At 39.7% G+C, this 12,983-nt stretch overlaps 1 protein-coding gene across 2 annotated transcripts in view; it reads left to right on the top strand.

The window, feature by feature from the left end:
• The window catches only part of aco1 (aconitase 1, soluble), a 31,728-nt gene extending 20,637 nt beyond the window's left edge, over positions 1–11,091 (top strand). For both annotated transcript variants that reach the window (XM_063900478.1, XM_063900479.1), the window contains 10 exons: positions 11–146; positions 1,759–1,843; positions 2,074–2,230; positions 5,113–5,237; positions 5,338–5,442; positions 6,060–6,202; positions 7,790–7,937; positions 8,071–8,193; positions 8,810–8,995; positions 9,084–11,091. In XM_063900478.1, coding sequence (XP_063756548.1) covers positions 11–146; positions 1,759–1,843; positions 2,074–2,230; positions 5,113–5,237; positions 5,338–5,442; positions 6,060–6,202; positions 7,790–7,937; positions 8,071–8,193; positions 8,810–8,995; positions 9,084–9,200 — 1,325 coding nt within the window. In that variant the 3' untranslated portion in view covers positions 9,201–11,091. The remainder of the gene's footprint in view (positions 1–10; positions 147–1,758; positions 1,844–2,073; positions 2,231–5,112; positions 5,238–5,337; positions 5,443–6,059; positions 6,203–7,789; positions 7,938–8,070; positions 8,194–8,809; positions 8,996–9,083) is intronic.
• The last annotated feature ends 1,892 nt before the right edge of the window (positions 11,092–12,983 follow it).

Below are 12,983 nucleotides of genomic sequence, written 5' to 3'. Positions count from 1 at the left end.
TTTCTTTCAGGGCTCCTTGCAAAGAAAGCCATAGAGTGTGGCTTGAGTGTGAAACCGTACATAAAGACCAGCCTGTCCCCCGGCAGTGGAGTGGTCACCTATTACCTGAAGGAGAGTGGGGTGATGGACTACCTCTTTCAACTGGGGTGAGTTCAACATATTCGGGACATGGATACATTTAGTGTCCAGAATGTTAGTTGATTATTTACACTAGAGAACAGTAGTTTGACACAAATAAACACAACTCAAGATCTACTTACTAGCCTTTTTATCTACCTTTAAACTAAATTTGCACTGTGGTCATGGATATAGCTCAAACACATAGATTACATCTGCATGTACTGTATATAATCATATGTGTATATATTTATATACAATCTGTTATCTTTTTCCAAATGTTCCTTGCTGTCACTAGGGATGGGTACCAAAACCCAGTATTAATTGTACTTAAGTAAAAAGATACCAGAGTGTAGGAATACTCTGTTTGGTAAAAGTCCTGCAATCAAAATGTTTCTCAAGTAAAATTACAAAAATATTAGCATCAAAATGTACTCATTATTGTAGTCATTGTTTGATTGGTCCATTTCAGAAGAATATATCTGATATGTTTTATAATTACTGATCATTAAAGTATTCTCAGAGCTGGTAAAGGTGCAGCTAGTTTGAATGGCTTTGTATACTGCAGGGTAGCTGCTGAATTTACTCCAGGTGAACTAAAGTCTGATTTAAGGGCTGATTATATTTATCATCATTAATCCAAATCTGTAAAGTAACTAAAGGGATTAAATACATGTAGTGGAGTAACCGTACACCATTTACCTCTGAACTGTAATGGAGTAGGAGTACAAAGTAGCAAACGATTATATACTCAACTAAAGTACAATTACCTCAACATTTTACTTAAGTGCTGTATAATATAATAATAATAATAATAATAATAATAATAATAATATATTTTGTTTATTTGACATTTAAACAAAGCAATAGTACTTCTGTTTCCAAAAGTTTTGTTTTTCCTTTTTATGAAAAATATTTTAAAAAGTACCAATAAGAATGCCGTTAAAGTCGCAGATTGATAAGCAGTATCGTATAAACTGTTAAAATCTTAACAATGACCATCCCCAGCTGTCAGTATTTAAGGGAGACTGAAATGTAATTCAAACCTTTGGAAATATGTTTGCAAAGAAAAATTTGAAAGATATCTTTGCTGTGATTTAAATCCTTAATCAGCAGTAAAATGCTCCATAATGTTGGTTTGCAAGGTAAGGGATCAAACATCTCAACTGGTGTCAGCCTCACAAATCACAAATGTCTGATTTTAATATCTATAAAAAATAAGGTTCTTATTGATATTTATGGAAATATTGGAATCGCAGGATTTTTGCATAAAGCAGTCCTGCTCACTGATGTGCAACATGGCAGAGATATTTAAGAGCTACCTCAATAAAAGTGCTAAAACTGTATGAGACAGATTTCTGCAGTCACTAAATCATTATTTAAATGTTGTTCTATTATTATTATTGAGGATGCTTGATACATCAAATGGTGATATCTTTGGTATTCCATTTGTATAAAGTAGTTATTCAAAGACCATGATGAAACCAGGTCTCACAGCCGTCATTATTAATACTACTCGATTACCTCCATAAAACTAGATGAAGACAGAGGTGTTTGCAGATGTCATTTTTGTTAGATAGCATGAAGTTATTTGAAGATACTTTTCTAATCTTTAAACCATCGTTTTGTCTCTCCTGTTAGCTTTGAGGTTGTTGGCTATGGTTGCATGACCTGTATAGGCAACAGTGGGCCACTCCCCGAGCCGGTGGTGGAGGCCATTACCCAGGTACCCCGAGGCAATCTCAACATCGCTACTGTGTGCTTTCATGTCAAAGCTCTCGTTAGCTCTTCTTTCCCTCAATGTTTCTCTTCCCGGCATTCCTCACCCCACCTCATTTTATTTCCTTTTTCCTCATCTGATCTCCTCCTCATTTTACCAGCTATGCAGATAAACAGTAATACATTTAAACAAATCAGTGATATCCTATCAACATTTAAGGTTTGCTTTTGTTTCAGGGCGATCTGGTGGCTTCAGGCGTCCTATCAGGAAACAGAAACTTTGAAGGCAGAGTCCACCCCAACACCAGAGCCAACTACCTGGCTTCCCCCCCACTCGTCATCGCCTACGCTATAGCTGGCACAGTGAGGATAGACTTTGAGACAGAACCAATTGGTGAGTAGTTCGAATTAAGAGTGACTGCAAAATAAGTAAAATTCCCTTCATTACTCATCACATATTGAGAATAAATATGAGTCAACAGTTATTTGGATAAGCATATAAGTTTAAAGTTTTACCGGAACTCTGTAACTATAATCATCTACAGCCAAACTGTCAGCAGTCAGGTGGCATTGTGGGTAATGTAAGTGCCAAGATTTCACAAAAAAGAACAATATGGGGAAGAGAACGAGATATCTCTGATACTGCTGCTTTGTTTATGACCCTTTTTACTCATCAAAAACATGGCAAATCAGTGCAGTAATAATAAAAATAATAATAATAATCATTTTAATTTATATAGCGCCTTTCTAGGTACCAAAGGCCGCTTTCCATTTTGTGAGGACAGACAGAAAACAAGTAAACAAACAAAAAACCAGGGCAAATAAAAGAAAAGTAAATAGAATAGAAAACAAAACTGCAACTGTGGAGCGAGGCCACGGGGAGACTTGTAGGTGAGGAGGAGGGTTTTGAAAGTGACCCGGGACTTGATTGGGAGCCCGTGAAGGTGGATGAGGGTGGGGGTGATGTGCTGCCATGGTTTGGTGAAGCTGAGAACTCTGGGAGCAGAGTTCTGGACATGCTGGAGACTCTCCAGGGCTTTGCTGGGAACCCGGGAGAGGACCCCATTGCAGTAGTCCAATCGGGACGTGATGAAGGCATGTATGAGCGAGTACTCTTTTTACTACTTGTGTTTTCAATTAATGCTTTATAAACTTGAATAACTCAGCATAGCTAGTCTTTGCTGTAAGACACAAGCAATAGATCAATTTCTCATTTGTAACCACAACCTATTTATAAACATCCATGTCTAATTAACAGTGACTTTGGAAATCTAAACAGAACAGTGATGAGTTTGTGCTGGAGCTGGAGACTTGGGCGACTCAGGAAGAAGTGAGCGATAGAGTGCTTTGACAGCCAGCCTCTTCAGCAGACACTCAGAGAAACCGTGACCTTTTAAAAAGATGTTCGTCTTTGAATGTGAGACTGACTCATAAGAGTGAAACATGTTGTCCGCTCAAGCACATGTTATATATATATATGTTTCAATCCCTTCAGTATTTCCTCAGGTACTTACAGGGAAATGTTGATTTAGTTTATCTGCCTTCATTGCAACTCAGAAGACAGAACATTAACCAATAATTAGTGTGGAAACAGAATGAACGGAGGTTGTGTGTGGATTTGATGTTGTTATTGGCCGTGTGTGCAGCGTGCGTTAGGAATCTGCAGACCTGCTGGATCAACAGTAGTGTTATTAAATTACTGTTTGTTATTAATCTAATACTTTCAGCAGGTGTGGTCTTGGTAGAAGAGAGAAATAAGGTGCCTTCCCTTTGCCAAATACTTTAGAGAAATGTGTCCGAGTGCTCCAAATGAACACACTCCAACCACCAGGGACCAGAGGGAGCATTGCCTTGACAATTTCTATCTACTATAACTGAAGAGGGATTTCCACCAGCCTGTCAGAGTTGCTGCTATAAGAGGACATATTCTGCTAATTTTAATGTTCATATCAGTATGTAGTGTCTCTACTGTGACATGTCTCCATGCTTTAATGTTCAAAAAGCTCTTTATTTTTCTCATACTGCCTGTACCTCTTTTCACCCTCTGTCTGAAACCAGAGCCCAGTCTACTCTGATTGGTTAGCTGGCAGGCTGTGTTGTGATTGGTCAACTTCAGAATCATCTTCTTAGAGATGTCGCGCCCCTTAGCCTATCAAGTACAATGTGTAGAAGTGCAAGTGTTACATAGTGATGTCACTCTGTCACAGCAGTAATCAAAGGAGTGTACTGCAGGCATTTCAGGCAGGATAGGGGTTGTGGTGGGGAGACTCCCTCTGGAGGGAAGTCTGATATGTGGGTGTGCCCCAATGTGTATCTTCCATGACTCATGCTTGTTTTGCAGCATGTGAGATGAGGATGTGTTTGTGGTTCACCACTTTTCGGTGAAGTGGTGAAACTAGGTTTTCATAAAGCAAGGGTTGGGTAATTAGGTGTTTTGGAGCTCAACATAGACAGCTCTCAAAAGGAGGCTAATCCCATGTTCTTACAATACCAACAAATTCTCCCCTTTTTGTTTTGGTCGCTTTTACAGAAGATCCCCCTGGGTAAAGACCCTGCAGTCCCTATTGCAGCTTCCCAACAATGTTATCATGCTGGAGATGGAGATGCCTTACCTCCTGCTGCGATAGGTGGCCCATTGGCATGCTTGTCCCAGGATTCTGTAATAGTCATATCAAGTCTCAATCTCAACAATATCCTTTGTTATACGAGCTGTATGATGTCATCAGGTTAGCCTTGACGAAACACCATCTAATAGGACATTTTGAGTCATTTCAACCTTTTGTTTCCTATTTTTGTCCTCATAGCCAGAACTTTCAGTCCTTGAACTTAAAGAGGACGTATTAAGTGTCCATGCTTTAATGTTCAGAAAGCTCTTTGTTTCTCATACTGCCTGTGCTGCAGCATCTCTTTTCACCCTCTGTCTAAAACCAGAGCCCAGTTTGCTCTGATTGGTTAGCTGGTCGGCTCTGTTGTGATGGGTCAACGTTTTAGAGATGTCCCACCCCTTAGCCTCGTACAATGTGTTAGAACGCTGGCAAATACAATTTACATAGTGATGTCACCATGTAAGAGAAGTAAACAATGTCCTCTGGTGGCTTTCAGGCAGAGGAATTCAGGAATACAGGGATTTTGGCCTTTGCAGACCATTTACATGCACAAACACCTATAGATCACACTACAGGAGAGGGAAACCCCATAAAGCAGAATAGGGCTTCTTTAGTGCACAAATAAAGGTTGTTTTCACATATTTGATTCTGGTTTCTGTGTCCTTTGCAGGCACTAACTCTGAAGGCAGAGGGGTTTTCCTCAGAGATATCTGGCCCACACGGGAGGAGATCCAGGCTGTGGAGAGAGAGTTTGTCATCCCAACAATGTTCAAAGAAGTCTATGAGAAGATTGAGGTAGTGAGCCTGTAGTCTGATGGCAAGAAAAAGCCTGAGCTTTGTACATGTGTGTGTGACCTGGATTACCTGAGATCTGACCATGCTGTGTGTGTTGCAGAAAGTGAATGAGCGCTGGAACTCTCTGGTTGCTCCTTCTGACAAGCTGTATCCCTGGGACACCAACTCAACCTACATCAAGTCTCCACCCTTCTTCGATGGTTTGGTAAATATACACATTAAAAATCCTCCCAAACTCACACTACTACTAGAATGACTAATTTTAGTTTTTATTGTCAATTAATCAAATTTAAATTGTATATCCAGTTTTCCGTGAAATGGTTAAGGGAAATTTTAAATTACACTTTTTCCTACATAAAAGCTAAGTCTCAAAGCTTTTTTATTAACATACTTTGACTTTCTTGACATACTGTAATATGTTTTTTCAGATTTTTTTAACATACTTATTATACTAAACTGTGATGTTTTTTCTGATATTCCTAAAATATGACTTTTTAAGCATACCATTGTAAACTATGACCTTTTTTTGACATGAAATTGTATTACATTTCCTTATTTTCTTGACATACTAAACTATGACTTGTTTTAACATTTTACAATTTTTCTCAACATACTATACGATCTCTTTTATTCAGATCCATTCAACATACTATTATATTTAGATTGACACCTTTTACATTGTTGGCAGCCCCAGACATACCACTATTATAAATCCTACTACTACTAGTAACTTTACAATTATTCAGACAGTATTATTGTACAATCATATCAGCTTTTTTTTTAGCCAGTGTTTGTTTTGTGTCTCATGTTGTCTTTATTCAGACCATGGATCTGCCGCCTCCCAAGTCCATCCATGACGCCTACGTGCTGCTGAACCTGGGAGACTCCGTCACCACCGACCACATCTCTCCTGCAGGGAACATCGCCAGGAACAGCTCCGCAGCGCGCTACCTGACCAGCAGAGGGTGAGTCACCGCACCGCTTCAGAAAGTAAGAGCAATCTCTCTAAGGACAGGGTCCCCGCGGATCCTTAAAAAGTCTTAAATTTAGTTTTTGATATTCAAGGTATAAAAATGTCTTAAAAGGTCTGGAATTTTAGGAGGTGAGGTATTACATTTTACCTGAGGCAGAATGAATGAGTGTGTCTATTTTTAGTTAAATGTGTATGTTTTATTTTACCGGTAACGTTATTTTATATCCTGCAACGTCCAATACCTATTTGTTTTTTACATGAAATAGGTAGGCTAGTGCACACTCCGCTTAGTTGTTGGCGGTAGAACGCCTTGTATGTTTGATCTGCATTTTAACGTAGAAGAAGAACGTAGTTATCCGGCTGCCATGGAAAAAAAGGAACACGACACTGAGGTTAACAATGGGTAAATACAAGTTTAATGATAAGTGGTTGGAGGACGACAAGTATCGTGGCTGGCTGAAACCGTCCAGCTCCTATGAGGCGCGATGCGAACTTTGTCGAAAAAGTTTAAAAGTTGGCGGAATGGCGTGCAAAGCACTAGATTCGCACATGAGATCAGAAAAACACAAGCGCTATGCTGGTATTCAAAGGAGTACAATGCCCATAGTCGTTTGCTGGCGCTACTTCTAGGTTGGCTGTTACAACTAATATATCCACTCTTGCAAAGTCTTCAGGGCCCACTTCCAGTCAGACACCATTCAACTCGTTTTCACCCACAGCCACGTTGAAGGCAGAAGTGCTGTGGGTTTTTCACAGTTAGTGTTCACCAGTCATACACCTCAAACAACAACATTCACAGTCTTCCGTGAAATGTTTCCCGATTCCGAAAGTGGTCAAACTTTCACTTGTGGAAGGGACAAAACTGCGTACCTTGTGCGCTTTGGAATAGCTCCTTACATAAAAAAGGAGCTCATCTCAAAAGTAAACGAAGATTCGTTTGTCATTATGTTCGAAGAGAGCATGAAAAGGACCACCAAGAATAAACAACTAGTCCTGCGGCAACCGATGAGACTGGCACCCACGTTTTAGCCCGTTTCTTTGGCTCACAATTCCTGGGCCATTCAAATGCAATACAATTTTTTTTTGTATTGGAATTATTTTTTCCTTTTTAAAGGTCTTAAAAAGGTCTTAAAAGTCATTTATTGTACTTAAAAAATGTGCAGATCCTGACCCTGAATGAGCTCTTTTGGTTCAATTGTGTGAGTCGTGTGAGTTTTAAAAAGAAGCCAATCATTGTTGGTACTAAGAAAACAACCTGAGAGCAAAATCAGCTAAATCTGTCCGACTTTTCACCTCATGTCAAGATCACTGCACACGGCCTTCAGTACGTTTAATTATTATGCACTGAAAAGGAGTTTGTGTATGCAGTTTGTAACCGTCATTTATCTCCTGCTTGAGCTTACAGTTCTAATGTTGTTTGTTGACAATAGCCCCAAAAAAAGTCAAACTTTTACAATTAATCCTCAGAAAACATGATAAAGAACAACAGTCGGGTAAATGTAACTAAAATGAGTCTAGATTAAAATTATTATCTAAACTGTCAATTAAAGGTTTTTCTTTCTCCTTTTTCTTCACACAGTTTGAGCGCTCGTGACTACAACTCATACGGGTCGCGTCGAGGGAACGACGCCGTTATGGCAAGAGGGACGTTCGCCAACATCCGCCTCTTTAACAAGTTCCTCAATAAGCAGGCGCCGAAGACCATTCACCTGCCAACAGAAGAAACGGTGAGCAAGTCTCTCTTTAACTCTGTAACAATTATCAGGGAAATGCTCTTTTGTCGACGAGTAGCTTAACACCTTGTTGCGTACATCACTGTGAGACTGGACTAACTTCTGCTTGTTCCTCCCTGTTCTCCAGCTGGATGTGTTCGATGCTGCAGAGAGATACATTCAGTCCGGGGTGCCTCTGGTGATTCTGGCAGGGAAGGAGTACGGCTCTGGGAGCTCCAGAGACTGGGCCGCTAAGGGCCCCTTCCTGCAGGTGAGGAGGATCACTTCTTTGTCACTGTTTAAAGAAAACACACATTCATATTTTGTAGCTGATTTTAAACAACACTTAGATATATGGGTTTAGTTTGTTGATGTTGGTCGTGTGATGTTAAACACAGAAGGATGTTAAAGACAGACACATGATGAAAAAGTACAGACTGCGTGCTCACAGCCTGGCCATAGAAACAGACAGGTACAGTATAAGAAAACATGGCTGCCAAAAGAGGAGCAATGCATGTATGGAAACAATTCTTCTATAATAGGCGTCTTCATTCATTATATAAAAAAGAAAATGAAGAACTAAAAATCGTATTATTTGTCTTGTAATGTTTTATAGGAATTTGCTTCTATTGTTCTGGATATTTTTTTTTGTTAAATACATTTTCTAGTTCATGTTTAAAAAGTTAAAAAAACATTTTTTTTAAAAAGAACGCTTAAAAGGTCATTCCGCATGTATATTTTTGTATAGATGACGCGATTGTACAAAGTTTTAGCAATATTGTCTGTCGTTATGGTCATGCTAATAAAGCTATTTGAATTCAATTGAGTGTGTCCTTCTGAAAAGAAAGCAGTGAAGGAAGTGTTAAACGTTTTTTTTATGTCTGTAGGGTATTAAGGCGGTGTTGGCAGAGAGCTATGAGCGGATCCACCGCAGTAACCTGGTGGGGATGGGAGTGATTCCTCTGGAGTATCTCTCAGGAGACACCGCTGACAGCCTGGGACTGACCGGAAGGGAGCGCTACACCATCCTCATCCCCGAGCCACTCGCCCCCAGGATGATCGTGGATGTGAAGGTCCGTTAAACACACTTTCTATAGGATTGGAACATAACTAACTAAATGTTGAAGTGAAACTTAAAGTTGTCTGTCTCTGACCTCTCAGCTGGACACAGGCAAGACCTTCCAGGTGCGGATGAGGTTCGACACGGACGTAGAGCTGGCATACTTCCGCCATGGAGGCATCCTCAACTACATGATCCGCAAGATGTCCAGAAACTAACATGCTAATAAGTACAGTAGAGCGCACAACGAGAGCAACACGTGTAATTTTTCTAATTCCTAACTACTCTCCAACAGTACTGTGAGTTCATCGAATGGTTTACAGAAGAACTACGTCCAAAAATAATCCATTCATTGTCCCAGTTGGTGCAAATATACAACCAGAACATTAATTTTGTTCATTTTTAAGAATGCGGCTACAATAATTATTTTAGGCACATAACAGACCTGGGGGAGATATATATTTTAGATGTGTATATTAACTAAAGGTATGCTAGACAAGATGATTTAAAGAGTTATCTGAGAGGAAGTATGGTTGTGTCAATAGAGTATTCCAGATTATTACAACATAGGTCTTGTTTTTGAAAGTTTGGTCTTCATTTACGATAGCATGATGATGCTACTCGCTAGAGCTAGGTAAAATATGATGTACCTTTTTATGGTATGATCCGACATGCTTTGGTACTAAAGCAGCATGAGTGATGTTGACAGTTATCAATGTTATGATGTTAAAAGGTTATCCGTCAGCCAGGAGAAATTTGTTATACCCCGACAGTACTGTGGTTGCGGTCTATACGTTTAGCTTATCTTCGTTAGCCAATATTTTATTATGTTTACAAATTTGGATTAACTGATAATGCATGGGGGGGTGCAGTGACCAGTGGAGATGTATTTAAGTGTTGCTGCAAAGAAAACACAAACAGCCAATCACAGTAGCTTCAGCTTGTAGTAGCACAACTCCCAACCCAAGCAGCCAGTGCAGGTAGTTCTCTAAGGGAAACAGTGCCAGCATTATATCAAACTGCCAGGCCTAAAGTTTGCGACAAGTCTAATGAGGATTTGTTTTTTGTGTGCCCCTGTTCGCTCTCAGGCGTGAAAACGTGACATTTGACATTTTTCCAGCCGGAGGTTCTACACTCTTCAGCAGGTGGCAGTTATGTAATCAGGTTTCAAACTTACTGAGAATCATGCTGAATGTAAACAGACACTTTTAAACAACAAAAAAAACACCTTCAACAGCTCCCATCTCTACCAACTGCCAGGCACAGTTCTGGACCGTATCAGTTAGGACACTGACGTAAAGACCCATGTAGTAGTAATCCAGAATTCTCTTTGAAAAACAAGGACCATTATGAGATTCAATAATATATTTTCTTGACTGTAATGGAGAAGATTTTGTGATGCATTCAAAGCTCCAGGAAAAGATACTGCATGGAGCAAGCAGTGATGTTTGTCAGGGAATAAATTGAGGAAAATATAATATTGTTGAATATGAAATTTGTCAATAATATTACTATCAAATAATTTGACCCATAAAATCCTAAAGGAAGAAATTAAGTGTGATTTGACTGATTTAAATGTTGTTAAATGTCAAGAAATTGTGAAAAATCAAACCTAATGAATTATAAAAAAAACCAACATAACAGTTACAGGACCTGAGAGGCTGGAAACAGCAATTGTGGTCATTTTTGCATGAAAAATATTTTTAAATTAAATGTATTATTATTATAGTGTTAAATTGTCATCTAACCCTGCAGCTCTACTGTAATACAGTAATAACCTCACATTGCACATTGTTCGTTTGCTTTCATCCAACTTAAGGTTTTTGGTTCATTCACAAATGTTGTCATGGTTTCTCTTTCTGTTCTGCTGCTGTTAGTCTCACATAACCGTACCGAAAACATGGCTGTGTGTTCTTCAGACATTCCATATTTGGTGAATCTGCCTTAATAACGTCATGTGATCGCCTTGATTTAATATGTTTGTGTCTTCTTCCCTTTGTCCTAAAACACTGATCATTTAATTAAGAAGGCTGTCAAAACCATGCTCGATGTCGATTGATAGCATTAAGCCACAGATTACTGAAAAACTGAATAAAATGTGATTTTTCATTTTGGTTATTTTCAAGTCATTAATAATCTTTTATTCTAATGTGTTTGTTTGTAAAAAGGACCAATATAAAAGTGTTTGGAGCCAGTCAGCTGGTAGTCCTCTGCAGTCCCGCACTTCAAACACTATAACAAGACTATATTGGGGTTTTTAGTTTCCCTCCTTTTTGTATTTAATACACGGGGAAATATGAGCCTAAAATAGTCCCCAAAGCTTACAATGCCATAAATATTCTGCAGGCTGCTTGTACTCTGCTGTCACTGATCTTGGATTACTTTCAAAGGATGGTCTGACATTTAGAGAAGAGGGTTATAGACAGGGTGTTACTATGCGCCTTTACGTACTTGACTGATCTCATCTAACCTTACACATGTTGCTTGTCAACTACTGTCAGATAGGTCCAAAAAGCAACAGACATTAAGCCGCTTCTTTGGCGGTCGCCACCTACAAAGAAACGCCAACTGGAGCCAGAGCCGAAGAAAATAAGACTTTTTTGGCAAAGTGGCTCCAAGATGTGCAGTAGCTTGACGCTAGCGACGAGCGCACTGAAATGTGGTGCAAGATTTGCCGCTCACATCTAGTAGACAAAACAGGTGCGTTTTATAAAGGCTCAAAGAATTTCAACCATCCTTTATTTGACAGACATGAAAAGAGCCAAGTTGCAGTCTGCTGAATTTTGGGGGGTGCTTTTTGATGGATCTGAGGAAATCACAAAAATTGAGCAGAAAATCGTCTCTGTCCAGCAACGGAGAGTTTACCTCAGACTTTATTGGACTGATTGAACTGGGTGCTGACCAAACCGCTCAGGCCATAACAGACGGACTTGTGAGACTTGTCCAGGACACAGGCTTGGATGACTGGACAACAAAGTTGTTAGCTGTGTGCACAGATGGGGCTGCTGTCAACGTTGGTGTGTACAACAGCGTTGTGCCAAAACTCCGGCAACTTGCTGCGGTTGGAGACTCCCTTGTGCACATTCTGTGCACCGCGCACACACTGGAGAATTGCGCAAAATCAGCTGATCGCAACGTTCTTTACTGTGAGACATTTAATCGCTCTGTGGTCAGACTGCTGCAGTTTTATTTACAAAAAGGTGGAGCAAAAAAAACTGCTTCACTGAAGAAGCTGTGTGACGAAAATGGGATCTCCTTTTGTGAAACTGGGTAAGTTTCATAATATCAGATGCTCTGCATGGAGGCATGAAATACTGTTAAAAATATCAAGACTATTGCCAGCCATTAAAATGCAACTGGCTACGAGTCATAACAGTGACTTGCAGCATATCTGCAAAGAGCGTTTTCAGTGCTTTCTGTCAAACATGCTTGACATTGGCAACATTTTGAAGACAACATCCATTAGGTTTCAGAAGGAAAAGCTGACCATTGGAGAATGTAAGGATGAACTCATGGTGGCCATTGGACAGTTCACACTTCTGCTTGATGGTGAAGGCCACAGGGCACACACTCTTTTCTAATGCTGAATCTGACTTGAGACAAGACAAACTTACTTCGGGGGTTAATTCAACAGTTTGAAATCAGATATGACTCCCTCAAGTCATGTGATCATTTCTTAGTATTTGATCATTCAACATGGCCTCAGGAAATGCAACATCTCCACAGTTTTGGAAACACAAAAGTTTGCAGCATTCTCAAGAAATATGAGGCCACCTTGCAACTTCTCAAAGACACCACTGTGACAGAATGGATGCACTTAAAGCAGGCAGGAAAACGCCTGGGAGCCTCTTCTGTGTTTGACTTGGTCCAAATAGTAAATACAAGTAAACCAGATGCTTACTCCAACATCAACAAGGTGGTTAAGCTGTCTCTTACACTGCCTTTAAGCAGTGCAGCTTGTGAGAGGGGATTTTCACATCTCAACAGAATAAAAACTAAGT

Source organism: Eleginops maclovinus, chromosome 14 (assembly GCF_036324505.1).
Source record: "Eleginops maclovinus isolate JMC-PN-2008 ecotype Puerto Natales chromosome 14, JC_Emac_rtc_rv5, whole genome shotgun sequence".
Classification (NCBI taxonomy): Eukaryota; Metazoa; Chordata; class Actinopteri; order Perciformes; family Eleginopidae; genus Eleginops; species Eleginops maclovinus.
This window is presented reverse-complemented; position numbering and strand designations above follow the sequence as displayed.